The following is a 23,096-nucleotide window of genomic DNA, read 5'->3' as shown; positions in this document are numbered from 1 at the left end:
TCGCCTGCTATATCTGATTTCCCAGCTGCAGTAGGATAGATTTGTTAATATTTTTTGCTTAGCCAAGCAATTACCTTGCTCAAGGTCAGGCAAGGATTTTCAGATTCCAGGAAAGCCCATTTCATTACACTTGTTTGTTCTGTAGAAGTGCTTTTGCTTCTTTTCAAAGTGAATATTTTATGCTGTTATTTACTGAGCTTTCACATTGTGCTCTATTGAGAAGAAAGCAGAGTTGGCTGTGGGTCGGTCCCGCACCCATTAAAGTCAGTGACAAAACTACAGCAGCTTCCCTGATAACATAGTTTGCCCTGAGGAGGTACAGTTTTATAGGCACCAAAGCACTGGTACAAACAGAGCATGCAAAGTCAAAGTATGAAGTGAAAATATCTGACAGTGTGTTGATCCTATAGCATTCCAATTTTAACACAAGGGAAATCCGTACAGTGATATGATGACTCCACGTTTATTCAGACCAACCTTCTTAGAAATACAAAGAGATGTCTTTATTGAAGAATACAATGCCTTAATCTTGCTTTATATGCGTTAGTGTGCTTGTCAATCCAAGCAAGTAAGCAACAGCTAAGTCATAAAATAGATGTTTAAAAAGATAGTGGGACATTTTATTGTACCTTATTAAATCTGTTCCTGGTTGAGTATGTAATTTGGGCAATTTGGATGTCTAAGCTGCTGATAGAGGTAATCAAATGCCAATAGCCCAATTTTAAGTTTTATTTAGGTGCTTAATTTAGACATACTTCAGTGCTTCACTTTTCATCATAAGCTTTGGTGTTCATTTAAATAAATTTTAGCCACAAATGTTGTTACAAGTTTGTCCATGAAGAAATGTAGATTTCTGAAAAAAATCAATTCTTTCTCCTATTTTCCAAACTTGAAAATGAGGGAGGCAGAATAGGTTTATATTCCCTTTCTGAATTTGCTTTCCTGGTGCAAACATCCATGGAGAAGTCTGTATCTGCCAGGTCACTGGGATGAAGCCTGCATCAAGTTGTGTATTTATGTATCACCAACTACAGAATTAGTGTAGTCATGATTCTGCCCTTTTTGGATCGTTCTAGTATTGCAACCAATAAATGAAAAGTAAACATCCTAAAGCACTAATAAAACTATTGCAGGGCTTAAAACAGAAGTCAGACAACTGTAACAAGTACCTTTTTTATTACTATTGTAGTGAGGGTGCTTATGAGAGTTAGGTAACATTTCAGACTTCATTATTGCAGACTGGTTAGCAAGTATATGTTCTTCACGGGTGTGAACAGACAGTAGTGACAATAAAGGACTCTTAGAGATAGCCATCAGCTGCACAGCGTGGATCAGGTACCTCTTGGACTAACAAGTAATGTGTAGTGATTTTCTTCTTCTGCCTTTTCTGCAGTGAAGACGGTCCCGGTCTTCCCTGTTGACTTAGTTTGTAGGTTCTGTTTCCGCACTGTCATGTGAGGATTTTATGAGGTGGTACAGTGTTAACGACTAGAGAGAAATACCCCTCCTGGACTGAGCATGTACATTAATGCTTTATTGAATTTGAATGTGTCATAATCAGCATGCCTTCCAATTGATTAAATACCTCCTGTGCTCTCCAGTAGTAAACATGGTGCTTTATTCTCAGAATCACTCAATTTCCTGAACTCTCTGTTCTCTCTCTTTTAGATGGCTTGACAGACTGTGTAGACCCTGACTGTTGTCAGCAAAGCAATTGCTATGCAAGTCCTCTCTGCCAGGGTTCACCTGATCCCCTTGACCTTATTCAGCACAGCCAACCACCTTTCTCTCAGCATCCTCCAAGGCTCTTTTATGATCGAATCAGATTCCTTATTGGGAAGGAGAGCACCCATGTAATCCCAGGAGATGTCTCATTTGAGAGCAGGTGAGTTTTCTTTTAGGTGGAAGACTTTTCTGAATATTGAAAACTGCAGTGAAATTATTTAACCAGGCAAAACAATGATATCTGGGATAGATGAGAATTCTTCACTGGTGATCAAAAAAATGCTTAAAAGGATAGCAAATGTTTAAGTCCCAACAGCTGAGGATCTTGTTTATCAGATTGTTGTTACTACCTATCTAGTTAATAAAAATGTCACATCAACAAACTCTACTACTGTTATTAACAAGACTTTGACTGCTGTGGAAGGTAAGTTATCTCGTACTTGTAAGTAGGGGGAAGTTCAGCCCTATATGCTATAGATAGGTATGATGGCAGGAGCAGAAGAACAAGTTGGATTCATATGTGTTGTATTCAGTCACATTTCTGTCCAATAGAATTTGATTGGTATTTACAGTGTAATAAATTTAACATGTGTCACATATAAGCCAGCTACCTAATTAACAAACTTTTTTGCTTTTGCTACATGTTGATAGACCAGTACAGAGTTTACCATCTTGTTCTGTGGGTCACTCTCAGTCTGTCATGCAAACAGTAGGGTGATCGCTGTGTCCGTGAGATTGGCTTGCCCTTTAACAGGAAAAGCCTGTGCAATAGGAAGGGGGCACTTACTTGCTCAGAAAACCTGGTTAACACATATTTTCTTGAACATGTGAAATATAGGGGCATATAAGTTTTTATGCGGTAGTTCACCTGGGAAGCTATAACTTACATGCTGACAAAGAGATCCACAAATCATCCACATCACCTAACTATTACCCTGTCAACTAGGCCTACGCATTAGATAAACCATGTTCCAGTAATAAAGGCATAAGAATTTTTTTATTTTCACAGTACTGTACATAGCACTTAGGTTGCAACCTCAACTTCTTTCCTTAGCTGCACACAAATTCATTGCACTTTCTCTCTGTAACTTATTAATTTTTAATAAAGCAAATATGTAAACAGAGTCTTTATTGATCTGAAATACCTAAACATTTAATCACTATTAATAATGTAGCAGGATGTTATAAATATGTAGAACAATAGGGCATGAAAATGAACTCCATGAAAAGCACCCACCTGCCAACGGCGGGTCTCGGAGTGTGTCTCGCTAATGAACAGTGCCGCTGCACCAGGTGCAGGGGCCCTGGCTGCCTGCCCGTGCACTGGAGCATGCTGCAGTTTAAACCAAAAGTCACCAGTGAAAGATTTTCCTCACCAACATGCCTCGCAGGGAGGTGTTTTCAGAGAGGAGGTAAGCACTCAAGTCGCCTGTACAGTGTTCTGTGACACTGCAAATGTTAGCAGCCAGATTGCACATAATCCCATCAATGTGCTTTTATAGATATAAGGAACTGATCTTTTAAACCTATCATTGATGGGATTTAACTTGGATTTAAAAGCTTTCTCTGAGTATTTCATTTCTTTACCCTGGTATCTGCCATGCCTTTGAAGAACGGAGAGCAGCAAAGGCCTGTGTGTGAGTAGCAGCACACCCTCACCATGGTTTGATACTTTATACCGCTAAGGAATAGGACTCGTATTTGCACTGGTGCATTGTTCACACCCCACATAGCATTTCCTCCCACTGCAGAGAAATTACTAGTTAGTTTGGTGAGTAGATCATTGGGATTCAGATGAGGCTGTCTGTATCTCTGGAATCAGGGCAGTGCCTGGAGACTTGTGCTCTGCTGTGTCTCCTGGGTTTTGTCAACAGTAATCTGCAATGTACTGGACACCCCGAGGAATTCATCAGTCCACACTTTGCTTGATCCTCAAGTCTTCCAGGCTGTTGAAAAATTGCTCATCCATAAGTCAAATATTATTAAAAACTGCCAGAATTTTCCTCAAGGATGAGAGATAAGCAGAGTCTCTGAAGGAGGCAATAGCTCAGCTGTGCTGCTTCTCTTCAGAAATCTTCCTCTGACATTGTCAATCTGACTGTCATCTAGTGTCTGTTCTTCTCCTGGGAATTAAGATTACTGAAAAAAACTGTGGAAAGACAACTGTTACTACAGTAAAAAGAATCAGAAATCTGTGATCCTGCCTATCTTGTACAGACCAAAGAATGCTTGGGGGGTTTTAATCTGCTTTCGGCTATTTCTGAAAAGGTTATGTCCAGACTGATGATATTAACTCCTGGCTGCCTGCAATGCCACTTATTTTATAGCACTGGTGGTTCAACAGGAAATGTTGGAAGGATGGGATGAAATAGTGGCATTCATTTATTTCAGAGCACTGGCATCCATTCCCACTGGTACTCAAATTTTGCAGAGCCCTATCTGGCTGCTGCTTTTTTTTACCTTTGCAAGAAGTCTCAGACCATTAGGAGGATTAAGGAAGAAACATCTATCCAGTGTTTTCAGTCTTCTGATTCAAAGGACATTGTGCAGTGTTTGACTGTACCAAAGGTCAGTGGAACTCCAATAAGGGTGATGTTTACATGAATCTCACTGTAGATAAAATCAAAGTGCTGTTGAATACATTTGTGAAAGCTATCAAAAAATGGTGAAGATTATCTCTGGCCTTCAGACTGAAAGTATTTGGTCTCTGCCATATCCTGGCATTTTCAACATCATTTGAAATACTAAAATAAGTTTTTTCTGACAACTGCTGGGATATCTATCCTTTTTCATCTTAAACTTTGCTTAGATCTAATTTTTAAACATTTGGCTTCTACAGTGCAGGCAGGATGTTGTGTTGAGCCATGGCTAAATGTTCCACCAAAATGAACATTAAGTAGCTAAAAGTTTTCAAACCATATTTTGCTTTTTATTGTGTCAAAACTATGTTATTTGTAGTGGGTTTTTACAAACTCCCAATTTAAACTGTGACATGCTGAAAAGCAGATTAGACACATTCTGAATAAATGGAAATGTACTTGCTTACATCAGGAATGGTTCTGACCTACTGCATGTGGCAGGGTGTAGCAGATTATAATGTTTTTATCAACTTCTGTTCTCAGGAAGCTTTTTAGCTTGTTTCTTTGCTGAGTATTTTTAATGCATGCTGCTGGCAAGCTATTTGACTCGCTGCAAATTGCCTACAAAAAGGGTCCAGTGTATGGTACTGAATTAATTACCCTTCAAAGGCTGCTTACAGCAACATTGTCAGCAGGAAGAAATGAATGTCCCTTACTAGCCTTTAGCTTAATTTCTCTGAAGATTTTAATCAGAAATGTAATACAGTAAATGACATCTTCTGGTAGTGTGACACTTGCAGATTCACAAGTTGCTTGACAAAGTTCCACGTCTCAGCCTGAGGTGCTCAGAGAATATTGGAAACTTAACACACTAAACAAAAGCAAAAAAATAGCAGATAAGCAGCAGCAGAGCAAGGCAGAATGGTGGTGGGATAATAAAATGCTTTACAAGTAGTGAAAGAATGCATCTAGAATTTTAAACTCTTTATATTTTAAATTAGAGATGTCAAACAAACTGTCTGATGGCAGAGAGCTGCGACCCACGGAGATGAGATCCTCAGTTACATGTGGAATGACCCATGAAGCGTTGACAGAGAAATCCTATTTCTTTTAGGCCACCTACAACCCGTGGGAATCTCTGCTTTCTCTCAAAAAACCAACTGCTCCCTCTGGAGCTGCAGATTTAGTACAGCTTGCCAAGGGACTCAACATTTCTAATGCATTTGGAAACACTAAGGCAGCTTATCAGGGACATGTTCTTTCCCAGCTCCTCCAAATTAGAAAAGACATTTTTGCACTTACTTCCAAGTTAAAACAACTTGGGCAGCCTTAGTGTAAGATTATGCAATCGTTACAAATAGATGACTGTTGGACAGATAATATGACTTATTTATCCCCCATGAGAAAGCAAAGCAGGCCAGTCACAAGTGTGTAGAATAAATCTTAGAAGCTGAGAATAGATAGAGGGACATACAGCACATTGAGAAGGCCTAATGATCTTTAGAGGTTTGCCTGTTAAAATTAAGAAAAGCAGTGAGTGGTGGCAAGGTCCACAGCTTATCTGGAAAGAGGGTGAATGTTGAAGCAAGGAAGCGTGAAGTGGCAGTTAAGTACGAAGGGACATCACTGCAGGGAACATGCTCTAAAAGCTCCAGTAATGAAAGGAATTAAGTAAGGTCTTCTGCAAGCAGCAAAGCTGCAGGGAACGTGCATGCCAGCGTGCCTCTGGACATGGTGGTCAGCTTCGTGAGCTGTCAGGACACTGGGAAAGGAGGCAGAACCTGCTGCAAGCTGGGGCGTTGTTTGTTACCTCCATGAGCCCTCTGAGATTAACGCTGGTCATAAAGTAATTGAAAAATGTTTTCATACCTGCAGTAAATGCAAAAATTAAAACTAATTCTGATCAAATGCTTAGTCAGAGATTTAGTAGGTGCTGGTAATTCAAGAGAGAAGACTCTTCAACTTAGAGTAGGTAATAAAAAGACAACAACTAATGAGGACAAATGTAGCAACACAGAGGCAGGCTTAGAACATTTAAAATCTAAAAGATTACAAAGACAGTTCAATACAGATAAATGTAGAATAATGAGGTTTATGACTCTATCACATACTGTAAATGTGTGTGGCTTGTAAAATATAACATAAAAAAGAAGCAAAGTTGAAAGATAAGTTGCTTAATATTATTTATGAATAATGAGAAGTGAATGAGTAGAGGAAAGAAAGACTATATATGAAATAGTGAAGACTTTGAGTTGTTATCACACAAATCTGTGCTTGATAAAATATGAGGACAGAGTAGAGTCAGAAGACAGGTCTGTGTGGAATGAACAAACAGGAGTATGAGAATAATGTACTGAATAATGATGACTTATGGGTCTCTCACACCAATGTGTGTTGTAAATATATGGTGTGCACTAATAAAGGGATTAGAAAAGAAAAGGCAGGTCTGTTGATGTTAGAAATATAAAAACAAATAGAAAGCAGTATTTTCTGCTCTAACAAACCAAAGAGTAATTGAACCTGGCTGTTCTGTTGAGTGAGTCTTGCAAGTCTGTTGAGACACACAAGAGCTTGATTGCTTTCAGAGGAGCAGCGGGTTTTGCCCACAAGTAGGCCCACAACCAATTTAGTTAATGTAGAAAATGAAAAGGTGGTAAATCAGAACACTTGTTTTGCATACTGCCAGTAATGCCACCTCTCCCATTCCTCTGGGTTTTATCATCATCTTTGCTGAAAATCAGCATCTTTCTATGTCCTGGGAGCTTGGGATTCCTAATAGAAAGTGTGGTGAATGGTATACTCACAAAGGGGTTAATTTTTACCAATTGAATTTTCTCAGGTCATAGTCAGCTGGGTTTAATGATATCATAGCGATAAATTAGTGTCCTGTCAAGTGTCTTTGGAGAATGGGATCTTATGAAACGAGTCAGAATTTTCAGAAATTTATGGTCTCCAGTTTGTGCGTATGATTTCATTGGATCATGATCAATTCATCTCTCAAGGGATATTTTTTAAATTCGTATATAGACTCCTAAATAACTTCTGTCTGAGGAGCTATTCAGTTTTTCCTTTAGATTACGTATTCACTGTGCAAAGGTAGGTTGTGTCTGTTGAGGTCTACCATGAACTTTGAAATGGAGAGAAAAACATAACAATGTCTAAATTTATGCTTATTCTTTATATTGAGTAATTAATGCTGGTTACCTTTATAAGTATTTTATTGAGTTTGACCCTAAATATCAACGTTATCAAAAGACTTCTGCATAAGACTTCACTATGTGAAACCACAGTTTCGGGAACAATGTGCAATTATATAATTAAATCCCAAGCCTGGATCCATTCAGCCAGGGGAGGTGTGCTTATGTGGCATACCTGATGGCAGAGAGCTGTGACCCACAGAGCTGAGATCCTCAGTTACATGTGGAACGACCCATGAAGCATTGACAGAGAAATCCTACTTTTAGGCCACCTACAACCCTGGATCTGTTCAGTCAGAGGAGGTGTGCTAATGTAGCATACCTGATGGCATGGGGCAAAATACTGAAAGGTATTTCAGTGGAACATAGCTGTGTAAGCCCTTAGAAAATCCCGCTAGATTCTAGTCTGCACCGTGACGGTATTTTACATTTTATTCCTTGTCCTTTATGAGACTTGTCTCCTTTACATTTCAGTCTTCAAATACGTAAAAAGCTAAAGCGAAGAAAAAGAGAGTAATTTCTTCACCTTTTCTGTGGCTAGGGTGAAAGTAATTGTCTTAAAGGGCAGCAGTGGAGAGTCAAATAAGACAGTGGGAGAAACTTGCCATGAGTGAAGCACTTATACAGAGCCATTGGAATGGATTACTTGGTGAGATTATAGAGTTAGACAAGCATCTGTCTGGAGTAATGTAGGTATAGTTGATCTCACCTGAGGCAAAGAAATGGACAAGATAAAGTCTTGTATTTCCTTTCAGCTCTCATTTTCTATTATTCTTTGATCCTGTTAGCCTCTGATTAGACCCACGTAGTAATGAGTTCACTTTCATGTCCATTGACTTGCATTCTGCTGTGCTGCCATATTCCAACCTCTACTGGAATGGGAGGATTTTTATGCGGAAAAGTTGGTGCAAGTCCAACACATCCCAGAGGGAATTTAAAGGGGCATAACATGTGATGGGGAATTGAGAAAAATGTATGTTATACTTAGGCATTCTCTGAATTTACCTAATATAACTTTCTGAAGATCAGTGAAGACGATGTGTCTCGCTGCTGCCTTATCACATTAGTTCACCTTTTTTCTAATAGACAGCAATGCACTATTCTTAGCAGCAGAGAATGAGGTTTCATTCTCCCCTTTCACAAATCATCACCCCCTAGAGCTGCAGCAAGCTAAATCATGCTATCAGTGAAACCTTTGCATTGCTATTCAGTGACAGAACAAATGGTATCCTGAAATATAGCTGGAAATGAAAATATATTCTCAGTGATTCAAGGGGGAGTCTGTGTGTCATCTTCATGAGATAATGGTTTTTGAAGTCAATCTTTTGGACCTGTTTGAATTTTCATTCAGAATCAACAGTCACAATGATAGCAGAATAGTTCTGTCTGGGACAGAAGTGTAGCATGGTTTCTGAAATCGCCGCCCTTCTCACCCTCCTGATTTGTCTAACATGTTGCCTTTTGTTTACAGACGGGCATGTGTTATTCGAGGCCAGGTGGTAGCAGTAGACGGAACACCTTTGGTTGGAGTAAACGTCAGTTTTCTGCACCACAATGAGTATGGATACACCATCAGTCGACAAGATGGAAGGTCAGATTTTCATCGTATGGTCTTTCACTGGTTTAGATTTGTCTAAATTAGGCCATCTATCACCTTCTGTTCATGTACAAAATTGTCATAGACATCACTGTTTGTAGTGTGGATTGAGGATGGCATCTGACCCTCTTCTCTGGGAACACATTTAGTTAGAGATCTCTGTGGTAAAGGGACCAAAGAAGAAAGAAGAAGAAAAAAACTGAATAGCAACAAGAATAGAGGGACATTCAAATACTGGAGTCAGAATGTGACAGTACTGCTGTAACAATACCTTGTTGACATTTGAATACTTTAACTAGTCAGGTTTTTCAGAGAACTCCTCGTCCTTCCTCTTTTTCTATTGTAATGTCTGAATCTTCCTTTATAGAGATCTCTATGAAGTTAAGTCCTTTAGTTGGTCATCTGAGCCACACAGGTAAAAGTGAGGACAGACTTTCCAGAGCCGAAATGGTTAAACTGCTGTTCACAACCAGTCCTGAGCAAATCTGGCTTTCTCTTCTCCCCCAGCCTTGTAGAGCTGATTTCAGTTCTCAAGGAGAGATTAAGTTCCTATATATTCTATATTGCACTCCAGGGTTGGCCATCCATTTGCAATAGGGTCATGTTTTGCTCCTGAACTTGAATTAAATTGCTAGGGGCAGTTTAAGACTTCATCTTCCTTGGCTGTGTTGTGAAATACAAGAAATCAGAAGCTATCTTCCAACAGGGAAAGAGTATAATTTGTCAGTTTCCACAATTACTTTTTTTTTTGTTTGGCTTTGTCAATTTATAAAAGGAAGGAGCATGCATATTTATTTTACCTTAGTTTATTGAGTTCCAAATCACTCTACTTAAAGTTAGTAATTATCGTTTCCTCTTTACACTAGCCTGGATAAAGTTGTTGCATTAAAATATGCTACCTGTATTTCGCTGTGAATGTAATCGGTGTCATTTGGGAAATGTGATGAGATATGCATAATTAAGTCTGACTTCTTATCACAGTTTGTTACCATCAAAAGCCTCCATAATAGATGCATTCAATAATACAGAGAGTGAAGTATCTATTTACATATTACTTGACTATGGATGTCAGAAGCTCAGGAAATGGAGACTCTCTATATTGTGCCTTCTATGTCCCACTGTTTTGCAGCCCAGATATGCCAAAGGTTCTTCACAATAGCTCCCAGAAGATCACCTGCCTTACATACAAGAGCTGATTCAGTTCTTAGTGCAATTAATTAGCATCTATCCCAAAAATTTCATATCCTGCACAGAGGGGTCTCCTGCTCAGTGTACTCAACTTTTTTTCTTCCTGTTACTTTTAGAAAAAGGGAAAAGAATATGTTAATAGAGAAAAGGCCTGACAGGCTTTAAGACCTCTTATTCTGCATGCTGTACCTGTGTAGATTATGAGTAGCAACCCTTTTCTGGTCTAGGAATTTCTTTTCATATAAACCAAAGTAACTGGGTCCACACTTTTGTTACAGATGACTCATTAGTATAGATTCCAGTTGATAAATAGAGGGGGGTTAAACCAAGTAACAGTGAAGTACTGTACCTTTCTATTGATGCATACAGGGAGAAAGCACAGGGAGGTAAAGCTTCTTCATGAACATCAAGCTGACACTGGAAAAGTATACCTGAATGGTTTCACATAGTAAATTAAGGGCTGTAATGAGCAACATAAAGTTTTTGTTTGTGATGCATTGAAAGTTGTGCTAATATGATGATAAAACAAAATGAAATAAAGTGATTTCATTTTTCTTTTCCAGTTTTGACCTTGTGGCTGTTGGAGGCATCTCTGTCACTCTAGTTTTTGACAGATCTCCTTTCATATCTGAAAAAAGGACACTTTGGTTGCCTTGGAATAGATTTATCATCGTAGACAAAGTTGTAATGCAAAGAACAGAGTCAGACACACCGTCTTGTGACGTCAGTGGTTTTATCAGTCCAAATCCAATTGTACTCCCTTCACCCTTGACAGCATTTGGAGGGTCCTGTCCTGAAAGAGGAACTGTTATTCCAGAGCTACAGGTAACAAAAAGACTTTCAAATAAACAGTACAGTTTCCCCATACCTCAGTGTAAGACATGGCCCAAGATGCTTTGAAGACTCCTAGGGATGTTTCCTCCATTCACACCTTCTAGTTCTCTACAATGGCATCTCCAGCTATATGTTAGCTTCTTGGGTTTTATTACTTTCTTTCCATGGTAGAGCAATTTTAACATGATCTTTAGGATTGTTTTTATTTAAGTGGTTTTTTTTCTTGACAGTCCCTTAAGTGTTTAGAAGCAATTTCTAATTAACCTTGTATTTAACTGTTCTTTTATTTGTGACTTAAAAGAGATTATATGAGTTGAACACCCAACAAAATACAACTACACAGGTTTCAAAGCATGTTAACACCCATAATTTTTAGTATGTTGTTTGAGCAGTTAGAGTTCAAGCAATAAGGCCTCTTTTGGGTTCTCTTTAAATTTCACTGAGGAAGTCTGAAACATATTTTGGAGGCTAACTTTAGACATGAATATTTCAAACCTCTTCTCTTTTTCTCATAAAAGTGCTGCTACTGCTTAAAGAGCCTTTATTCTACATGGAAGAGACCTCTGATTAAGCTCAATTATGTCTAAACACCTCCATAACTATTATAAACATTATCATGTTTCAGCCAGTTGATGGCCACAGTGTTGCTTCACAAAACATACTAAATGAAACTAATGAACATAAATTAAGAATAACTGATGCACACTAGTAAGAAAAAACTGGGTCATATTACTCCACATGAGGTGTTCCTGGCTGTTCTTTAAACAGCAAGGTACCAAAGATGCAGTCTACTCAGAGAGAAACTGCCCCCGGTCCTTTTTTTTTTTTTTTTGTCATTGAAGGGTTCTTAGAGTGTTAAGTTTCATTGTACAGTACTGGAAAATGAACAAAAAGTAACCCAGAATAATAGGAGGAGATATATTAGCATGTCTTAATGCATGAATATTTCTTCCTGAATTTCTATTAAAAAATGAGAAGAGATGTCAGATGTATGACAGAGGGGGCAGCTGGGATGTCAGCAGGAAAGAAGGGGAACACTGCAAATCATGAACAATAAAGGGAGCAGGATTTCCCTGGCAACCCTACATTTCATATGTCGAAACGACAAGTGCTGGCAGGCCTCCAGCTGTACTGCAGCAATCCTATGACAGGGATACTGTTGCAATGTGTAAATAAAATTGCTATGAAAGTGAGGTAATCTATTGTTAAACAAGAAAAATTTTAAAACTGCGGAATAAAAGCAAAAGAGTTTATATAAACAAAATGAATTTAACATTGTGACAGCTTGGCTTGTTATTATAGAAATACACTTAAATCATTAACAGTGGCTTTTGAGTGACTGTGGCATCTTCCAAGAAGCTGCTCTTATCTCTTGCCCGCTCTTCCTCACAGTCAGTCCCAGAAGAGCTCCTTTCTCTCAGGAGATCACAAGAGCTAAGTCCTTTTTTGTAGCCTGAAGGCCCACATCATTCAGAAGGTCAAGGCCAAGTTTCTTTTTTTCCTGCACAAGCTCATAGTCTTTGCAGTCCTCCTAGTTGCTGAGGGCTTGTCTTCCTTGCAGCCAGGAACTGATACTACCCCGCAGCGGGCGTATCCAAGCCAGCTTTAAGCCAGGTGATTCAGGTGGTGGCACTGACAGCAGTGCCGTGGGATTTGAACTCTCTTGCACAGGGGACTTACCTGTTAGATCACTCTGAGGCCCGGACTGTTTCATCTTCATTGCCGTGTGTCCCCAGTTAGCTTGCTAGGTTCCTTATGCTGCGCCCTCGTATGCCATGCCCCTTCTTGCTGGAGCTCAGCCTCACTCTTGAGCACTTCTGCAGAGAAGGTGCTTTAGCAGGAGGGTTTGTTATCTTTCTTAGCTCTCCCCAAGTTAGGGTTATTACCTCCAAAGCAGGATAGTATCTTCAAGTCATAATGTAATATATAAAGTGTGTGCATATTTAAAAAAAAAAAAAATTAATAGCATTGTGATTAAGAACACTTGTTAAGTAAACCAAATAATAAAGCCAAGGTAAAGGTGTAGAGCTTTATATCAATATGTCCACAGAGACAGTATTTGCTCCTCAGTAGATAAGAGTAAAGCATGAGAGGAAGAGACTCTTTATCAAAATAGACAGAGCACTGTCCCGTGAGCTGACCGAGCAGTTTCTGGCATTGGACATTTTGCAATATGCCTGGCTACTGCATTGCTGAAATAAACACAGAAGACATCAGTGGTTTAAGTGGTACTGTCATGATTACATAGCATGATTGTGAAATGTAAAATAAGCACCTGCTGCTGTTGTTACAATTTTGCATTTTTCTTGGCTATAGGTATAATGATGTGTTTTTTCCCAAGGTGGTCCAAGAGGAAATCCCGATTCCTTCGAGTTTTGTGAAGCTGAGTTATCTCAGCAGTCGAACACCAGGGTACAAAACTTTGCTGCGCATTATTCTGACACACACAACCATCCCTTCTGGAATGGCAAAAGTCCATCTGATAGTTGCTGTTGAAGGACGTCTGCTTCAGAAATGGTTTCCTGCTGCAGCCAATTTGGTATACACGTTTGCCTGGAATAAGACAGATATATATGGACAGAAGGTCTCTGGTCTGGCTGAGGCGATGGGTATGTAGAATCACCTTGGTGTAAGCAGAAGTGCTCACACACATCAAGCCAGGAAAATACAGCTTATAAATTCTGTTGCACTTGCATTCTTTTAAATCAAATGTCTCTAGCTAAAGTGACTCGTATGATTTCCTAAGAACATTTATTTTCTTGTTCTTCCAATGTCATCTTTCTAATTTAATCAATTTGAAAATCCCCTTTTCCCTCGGAGAACAGTTATGTACTAACGGCATTATATTCAGCTGTCTTTGTTTTTGAATGTTATTTTGAATATGACCTTTGGTGTGTCACTGTTTCTGTCATTTTTTGGCTGTGACATTTAACATGTCATTTCCACTTAGGGTTTACAAAATTCTAACTTTTAGTCATCCTTTCTTACTACATTTCACATCCCCAACAGTTAAAACTTCTTGATTTGTTGTTTAAAGATGTTTATACAAAAGTCATCATGTTTCATAGGCTTTCTTTACCAAGCAGCACAGATATCTATTCTGAGAATCGTTACAGAAGTGCAATTACTATTTCAGCCAGACATTTTTTTTCATTAATTTCATGATTTGGTTTTTAAAAGGCTTCCTATTTTTTTAGTTGAATTTGGGGTTATGTTGTTTAATGGACTAATCTTATAGATACTTTCCATTATGATTATTTTACCTTACCAAGAAAGCTTAGTATTGTGAATAAGCCCTATTCGCTTCCTTAGCAGTTTTGGTTTTGCTTTTTAAGTCAGAGGAGTTACAGCAAGCAGCATTGGCAGGATCAGGCTATAAAACAAGAAGAGCAAGGGCTACCTGGAGCCATCTACCCTCCCAAGGAATATGCTTCATTCTGTATATGAAAATACTGTTCTGAGGGGCAGCCAGAAGCTCACTTCAGGATCTGCTGTGTTGTCCATACAGGCAGTGTGCCTGCAGCTTGGCCTGTGCAAAGCCAAATGGTGCCATCCAGGCTATGCAAGCCCTGCAACTCCCAGAGCACCAGTGCATGACTGCTATCATCTGCTCCCAGCCACGTCTGTGAGGCAGCTGTGTGGAGAGGTGATGGGAGAAAGGAGCATTCTAGCCCTTTCCTAGTCATCTCTATTTAGAGGATGATGCAGACATAGCCACTGGTGTCCACAAAGGGTTATGAGACCAAAATACGGAGGATGATTTACATCACGTCCTGCACATTTAAATATATCAGAAAACAAGGAGCTGCTTCTAGGGCTGTGGTTCTACAGTCTACTTCAGCAGATACAACTGCAGGCTGCTGCCAGAAGGGACATTCCCATGTTCTCTCCTTAACCTCTGGGCCACCGCTCATTTACTTGACCAGTAAATGAGCCTGATCAGGAACAAAATTTAGCTGAAAACTGAAGGAACCAGATAAATTTTCAACTTCACCATTTTCCTAATCTGCTATGAATGCTAGTGCAGAAGCACAGGTTTTCTCATCCCAGCCATAGGTCACACATTACATTGGCCTAAAGTGATCAAAACTCCACCCTTAGCGCAAGGTCTCCCGAATTGCTGCATCATCTATTATACCTGCATCTGATCTAACACAGCTGGGTCACACCTTCAGAAGGTGGACAACTTTTCAAAGGGGTCAGTCAGGTTCAGAGAGGGCTCTGGAGCAGTGAAGAGCCAGAGTGCCCATTTCAGCCTGTCTCTCAAGTAACCTCCTTGTTAGGGGGCAAGGCTAGCCCTAGCCCATTACAAAAACAGACTCCTGCCAGTGTTTCGCAGTGAGGGAGGATATTAAATAGGTTGTTGGCTTCACTTACGCATATTTGTGCAAATCCAGAAATTACAAAAAATTCCAGCATGCCCTTCGGCACTCCCATGGGTGATCAGGCAGGGCCTGATGGGTCATGGGTGCCTCCTGGGGCTCTCGTCAGCGTGGCTACACGTGCCCTGTATTCGGAGTCTGTTACTGCACTTTGTCACTGATGTTTTTGAGGGAAGAGCTGAGTATGCCTTCTCCCTCTGCATCGTTTGAGAGTCTTCTGATGATCATGAAGTCCAGTACATATCTGGACTTTAAAACAATTTAAGTCAAATGTATAAATCTTATGAAATGATACTGTAGTTACAGATTCCAAAATTAGAAATAGATGAGCACAATATGTTTAAATATGAATAAAGCTTACGCAGTAGTGCTGAATAACAACTTCTAAATTATTTAGTTGGTTCTTAATTTTTTTTCTTTTCCTTAAAGTTTAGGTTAATCATGCTTCTTTTAAAATAGAATCTTTATATTTTAAATGCCTTGTTAGCATGCTTTGTTAGATTCCATAAAGCTTTATTTAATTTGACACAGTGTAGTACTCGGGGACCTTTATCTGCATCCATTATATGAATTTTTGTCAAAATAATTTCCTCTGCCAGTAGATTACCAATATTTAATAATGCATTCTGTTCAGTTTTCATTTTAATTAAATTAAATTGCAGAAAGTTGAAGTCCTGGACTCAGGAATATAACCATCTGCATTTGATTTCATAAATACTATAAACATCTCTATTTTTCTTCAGGCTTATTGACAGCAATGATCACATAACCCGTTACAGAGAAAAAGACTTTCTGACCATATTTCCACACCCAAGTGGTTCTGCTTGAAGTTGTTGGAGAGATGTTTGCTGGTGTTTGTCTAGTCCCCAAGTCCCTAACAAGAGGCAATTTTCTCATCTCAGAGTAACAACTGAGATTATAAAGTAATATTTTTGTTTTGGAAAAAAAAAAAACACATCACATGGATGCTGACACACAAAACCTTGGTGGTAAAGTCTATGTCCCCTTGTAATTTAACATCGGAAAAGGAAGGATTTCAGTAGAAACCTCAATAAACGTTCCTGTATAACTCCATGCACACTCAGTCTTACTCCTGCAAGCCCTTGCATGCCACACAGCAGTGTGGTGTGCAGGCACCGAGCCTTCTGGGTGTGAATATAAACCAGCTCTCAGTCATCTTAGGTCTTCTCTGTTTATTACTTGTTACTTTGGCTGAGTTCATTATATTCATTGTTCACAGAAGATAAGTACAAATATTTCAGAAAAGGTTGCAGTAGAGGTTACCATCCTGTTTTATTGTGTCTTTTATTTCTTAGCTGTATTTTGGCAACAGCCCTTAAAACTGTGATATGCTGGAACTACCAACATTCTTCTAAATAGTTGTATGAAAAGAACAAATTTTTGGTACAGATGATTTAAGTAAATCTTTTGAAATCCATTTTCATACTGCAAAGTGTACTTGCTGGCTGTTAGTGTCCAGAAATAGTTACTACAGTTCTTCATGCAGTGAAATGTCAGTCACCTCAAGAAAGAGCTATAAATTAGTTTGACCAGAAAATAATGCCCCACAATGAGGGTGAGAATGGTCATTTCACTTACAAAATTACTACTTTTTGCAAAATCTGACAGTATCAAAATACTTATTTTGCAAGTGGGTCTGCAGTCACTTGGTTGACTTTACAATTGTTATGCTTTGCCTTGATTACTTTGCATGCAGAACAATTGATAGGACATTTTCATGGATGGCACATCAGTACCTCCAATTAGGTGGTTCGGGAGACCCTGCTTTAAGGTCACACAGATAGTCCTTTTTGGAGCGTAGACATCTTTCATAACTGTGTGTAATTATATATAGTAACATGGTTGTAGACACACACAAAGCAAGTGTGTGTCCATATGTTTCTCACTGATGAGAAGGAACAAAAAGGCAGCTATGGACAGTAACTATGAGAGCAGGGAACTTCCAAGAAAGGGAATGATAAACCTCTAGAGGGTATTGGGCAGGTCAGAAATACCCACTATAGGCAGGGAACAGCAGACACTTCACAGTGTTAGCTACAGTCCCAGTGAATGGCCCAGAATTGAACGTGTTAAGTGTGTGAATGGAGTAAAGATGCTAACGTGTAGGTGGAAGTGTGAGGAAAAATCTGCCCTTTATCTTCTCTCAGCATTAATGCCTAGAAAATAGCGTGTTTGGTTACTGAACCTTGACAGCTCATCCCAGCACAGGATGTGGCTCTTCTGGAAGAAGTTCTGTGTCCACAATTGAGCACTCTGCCCAGGGAGTTACTCAGAAGCATTGCTGATATTAGTCATGACAGCTCCTGTAATAGAAATATTGGACAGAATGGCTGCTGGACCCTCAGACTGTAACCTGTAATGTTTGAAACATACAGTATTTACAGTGCTGAAACGGGATGTGATTTTTACAAGTCAGAGTTTAGCTTCAAAAAAAGATTCTTTCTGCTAAATGATGAAGCAGCTCTAAGCAAAGCTGCTGTAAGGAACAGCTTTTAGTTTGCCACAAAACATTTATCTTACAAATACAAATGCTCATTGCTATCACTGCTCAAATTATTTTGATTGCATCCAGTAATGGAATTTAGATAGTATTAAAACTATTTATGGTTCAAGTAAAATCTACCTAAAGCTGCTACATAGAAAAAGTGAGAAGAAAACATTGAAAACGTCAGAAAACTCTGGTTTTTTAAATATGTTTTTATTTTGTATCTTAAAATATTTGTAAAGACATTTTTATTTTGGAAAGGCTGAACTATCTCCTGGATACAATTAAAACTATTTCCTAAATAAAATTTTGTGATTTGGTGTCAACGTTCTTCCTTTATGAATGAGTTGCACTGAAATCTAAAAAGCGTTAACTAGAGGAGGTAAATAACTTTTAAAAAGAAAAAAAAAAAAAAAATATGGTATATTAGAGATACCAAAATTAAATTTTGAAGCTTTTTTTTTTGTTTTACTGAGGTACTAGTGACCAGTTTGATCAGTTTGAGGGCCCCCAAAAGCCACCAACTTCGGGAAATTCAAGATTTTCAGCAGGTATTTTGCCCAGCTGTGAAGGGGAGTGCATATCCTGTGCAAGCTTGTTAAGATAACTCTTTAATTCCAGAAATTTTCAGCTTGGCAATCCATTTCTGCCAAACTACAGTTTTTACAATTAACAAACAAATTAAAGCCAGTATGTTTTTTTCTATTTAAGCTGTTATTCAGGTAATTAGCAGAAATGCAATAAACAATCAAGTTGGGAGTCTCTGGAGGAGATTTATACTCTTAAGAAATCCATAACTGATACAAAAGAAAATAGTAACTATAGCTGTAGTAAGATACTGATCTCTTAAAACTCTTTTTTTAAAAAAAAACAAAACATTCAACAATAGCAATCAGGCAGAGGAAAATTAGTGGCATCATTACTTGACAGATGAATATCAAAACCTGGAATTAAAAATTACCTAGTAGTTCACAGAGGAAAAGGTAGACTGATAGATCTTTATTTGTTTACAGTGTCGGTGGGATATGAATATGAAACATGTCCTGATTTTATTCTGTGGGAGAAGAGAACAGTAATCCTTCAAGGCTTTGAAATGGATGCTTCAAATCTGGGAGGCTGGTCTATAAACAAACACCATGTATTAAATCCACAAAGTGGTAAGTCCTTCTTTTATTAACTGGCCACGCAGAAGAAGAATACAAATTTTAAAGGAATTAATTGTTCAGATTTTAAGCGTTACACTACCTAATGTTGTAATCCTCTTTGGATGTGCACCCTCATTTATTGAGAACTGAACTGTAAATGCCATCTGAAAAGATATTTTTAATGTTCTGACTCCCAGGTATTAAACATTAATATCACTAACTCTTGCAGTCGCCAACACATTGTGGTCATTTGGATGGGAAAAGGGCATACTAATTTAGGTTTGTTCTCACACTGCTGGTATAGAAGTACCACATTTTAGGTCAGTTTATAGTGTGTTATATTCTCAGTGAAATGTCTACACCCCTAATTCATCCTGTGACTAACACTGGTTAGTAGCACACAGCGCCAGGGAGACAAACCATGCTGAGGGAGAGGTAGCGCTTCTGAAACCACACTCCAGTAGGATATGCAGAAGCTTTTGTGGCTGCCTGCTCTATGGCGAAGCACAGAAAGTTACTCTTCAGGACAAGCAATCCAGCACCTTTTGAAGCATTAGAAAAAAAAACCACAAAACAAAACAAATGTTTTTGGTGTCTTAACATTAACAGTGCATAGAGATTCTTCAAGCATGGGGACTTGAATCTGTTTTTTCATTGCTTTTATTTTATTCCTGGGGGTTTTCTTTTCCTTCTTTAACATCTATAATTAGGAACTAGACGGATTAAATTATTAAAAATATATTTGTAGATAAATTATTGTAAGGAGAAAAAAAATACAGTTTTGCCAAAAAACAAGATACCTCACTGTCCGGGGGAAGAGAGTATTGGATTTGGTAAAGTTCTCTCAATTTGCTCCAGCCGAGAGTCTGTCCACTAAAATCTATTTCCATCTGCAAACTTCTGTTAATGAAGATTCATGCACAAAAGTATGGCTGTCAGGTTTTTACAAGTTCTGTGGTTGAATGCTCAGCTACAGTATAAATATTCTAAATACAAAAGGTCAGATTTAGTTTGTAAATTATCTGGATTTCTGTTTTGATTTAAAATAGTTTGACATTTTAAACGGTGGTTCTTTCATACCCTGTCTTATTGGTTTGTATAGATTGTCTCTTTTAAATGCCAGCTATTGACATTTAACACAAAGAGAAATCTGACCTCAGTCAGCTCAGCCCCCGACTGTGAGCCCTATAGTCTACTCCTTAGTGCCAATTTACCACTTGCATAGTTTAATTTCAAGACTAAATTGCTGGTAGTAACTCCAATTTATATGACTGTCTGCTAACTGCAACGGTTCCTACTATAATTCACCCCATAGGCACTAACATGTTCTGAGATTTTGTAAAGTGTACAATTATAATCTGAGCGGGGCTAAATCATTGCTTTTCTGAGCATGGGGTATGTGGTGACAAATTGCTTCCTGGCCACGTCCCAGCTGTGTGGCTGAAAAGGCCAGAGAGCCCTGCCCTGCCAGCCACAAGCTACCTCCTCTGAAATCACCCGGGCTATGCCTGCTACCCCAGTCCAGTAACAAGGATGGGGATCATGCAGCTTCTTGTACCTGCTCCTCCTTTGCATGTTCTCACTGTGCTGGGCATGATCAAAGCTGATGTCAGGGAAGCTGCTAAACATCTTTATCCATTACTTACAGAAACACAATCTGGGCATAAGCACATCTGACTTGAAATCAGTGAGTCTCTTCTGATTGCAGTTTCCACGTGAGAGCATCTCCACTGATGGCAACAAAGCCCAGCCAGAGCTTGGTGATGTCTCAGATGTTCCTCATGGATATAACGGGCTTTGAGCATGCACACCTGGCACATGTATAGAAAAGCAGTTAGGAGCAGAAAAACAAGGACTATAACATAGCTAGTGCACACCTAACAGAGCAGCCTGTATGTAGGTTTGTATTAAAGCCACAAAACCAAATAATGAAATGTGTCCAAAAGGACAAAAATAACGAGTTGCTTCTGGTCTAGAAACTAGGGAACTGCTCTTCCATTTCAGATATGTAAAATGTACTTTAAATAAGGACAAGAATATGACTCAAACTTAGAATTATATATTTCAGACTTATCTCCATGCTACCATGAATTAAATGAAAAGCATGACTAGCCTTCCCGGGTATGAATATATGAAGATTTTTCACTTTTAATTAAAGCATTCCCTCTGTATGTATGAAAAGCTGCTCTTTTAGAAGCATGAAACTTGCATCTGTTTTTGAAACACTGTCGCTGGATTAACTACAGAAATAGCATTGGAATATAACATAAATGTCTTTCTAAAAATTCTCTATTGCAAATTACAATTTTGTTTTCAAACTAAAACTAGGAGCACTTTGCTTGGTTAGTTAGCTAGTCCTGAACTTGAGTCACTAAGCCTTGTCTTCCAGCAGGTCTGCTGCTGGGCACATTTCTACTCAGGGTAGATATTCTTAACTCCCCCCCCATAAAGGCTTATTCATTTTAGAGATGTTACAAAATAAACAAAGTACAACAGAAAAGTTGTAAAACTAAATAGATGCAATTTTACAGACTTGCACTTCATAGCACAGTCTAAGCTGTCGAGGTACAAGTATTGACATGCAGAAACCATAGCAAGTAAAAGTGTGGTTTATTGCCAGATGTATCTTTTAAAAAAGAAAGAAAGAAAACAAAAGATGTCTGATTCCAGCAGCATAGATGTGAATAACATATATTGTTCCGGTGTGGCTGTCACTGGAAACTCAAGCTCTTTCAGTGCAGTTTTGCTTCAGTGTGACTGCTAGGTTAACAAAGGATCACATCCTCTCCTCAGCTATACGAAACTGTTCTTTTCCCACTGTGTTTTTCCCTTCTAGTTTAAAGGTTTGGTCACTTCCAGTTCATGACATGATTAGAGTTTAATGTTTTCTAACTCAAAGGTTTTGGTCAGTTTGGAAGATCTTCAGGGCATTTCTCACAGTCAGGAAGAGAACATAAACCACAAATACTAGTTCCTGTATAGAGTCCTGTTAAAGACACCTATATCTCATGAATACAAATGAATGTGCTATTAACCGGTTTTTCAGAGTATTCTTTGAATTAGATTTTTCTTCTGATGGGCAAGTGTATTGATTCTATTTTTATTTATCTGGGGGAAGGAGGAGTAATTTTACAGGGACTTTATGCTTTAAGGTAATTTCGTGCAACACAGTGCTGTCTAAAATTAAAGCAGCAGCTCAAAAGCCTGAAATTAAGCACATGCTTACATTTATTGACAGTAAAACATATTCTCCAGAGCCCTAATTATTTACTGGCATTTGTATGAAGCAGTGGAAAGATTACCTTTACATTGTTAATTTCAGACAAAGGGCAGCATCTTCGTTTAGTAGTATTTTTATCCAGTGCATAAGGGAGGATATTGCCATTAATTTTACTGGCGTATTTCCAGGATGATTTTTTTTTAAGTTAATATTCAAATAAATACATGTATTCTGTCCTCTGTTGTTCAGAAATATTTTTTTTTTAATATATTTCCCTTCAAAATAACTATGGCCACACTCAGTAATTTCCGAGGAGAATTTTAGCTTCAGATTTACCTAAAAGGCACAAAAAAAACAGTTTATCAAAATTTGGTAGAGATGGTACGTATAAATACATTTGCCATACTTTGCGAAAACTCGGACGTGTCTTGACATGTACTTCCTGCAGTATCTAGTTCCCAGTGTAATAGTCCTCCAGAAAGTACATTGTGTTTGTTCCTTTAATCATGCCACTTTTCTGATGAAAGCCTGGGCTTTCCAAGGGAAATAAGAGATTTTGGGCATGGTCTAAAAGATGACCTAACTTCCATTTAGAATTAGCCAAAATCTTTCATTTTAAAGTTACTACTTAACTGTATTACCACACAGTTATTTAAAATAAACACTACAGCCATCCGCTTGAGAAAATACATCTTCGTACTGGTTCTGGTATCACCAACCTAG

General features: G+C 38.5%; 1 protein-coding gene across 4 annotated transcripts in view; it reads left to right on the top strand.

Moving 5' to 3' along the window:
• Nucleotides 1-23,096, top strand: part of TENM1 (teneurin transmembrane protein 1) — a 357,561-nt gene that overhangs the window by 269,905 nt on the left and 64,560 nt on the right. For all 4 annotated transcript variants that reach the window (XM_026848413.1, XM_026848414.1, XM_026848412.1 and 1 more), the window contains 5 exons: nucleotides 1,669-1,885; nucleotides 8,973-9,092; nucleotides 10,850-11,111; nucleotides 13,462-13,729; nucleotides 19,022-19,165. In XM_026848413.1, the coding sequence (XP_026704214.1) occupies nucleotides 1,669-1,885; nucleotides 8,973-9,092; nucleotides 10,850-11,111; nucleotides 13,462-13,729; nucleotides 19,022-19,165 (1,011 nt within the window). The remainder of the gene's footprint in view (nucleotides 1-1,668; nucleotides 1,886-8,972; nucleotides 9,093-10,849; nucleotides 11,112-13,461; nucleotides 13,730-19,021; nucleotides 19,166-23,096) is intronic.

The sequence above is a fragment of the Athene cunicularia genome (assembly GCF_003259725.1).
Source record: "Athene cunicularia isolate RWA chromosome 4 unlocalized genomic scaffold, athCun1 chr4_part3, whole genome shotgun sequence".
Taxonomy (NCBI): domain Eukaryota; kingdom Metazoa; phylum Chordata; class Aves; order Strigiformes; family Strigidae; genus Athene; species Athene cunicularia.
The sequence above is the reverse complement of the archived record's forward strand: the minus strand, read 5'-3'. Positions and strand labels throughout refer to the sequence as shown.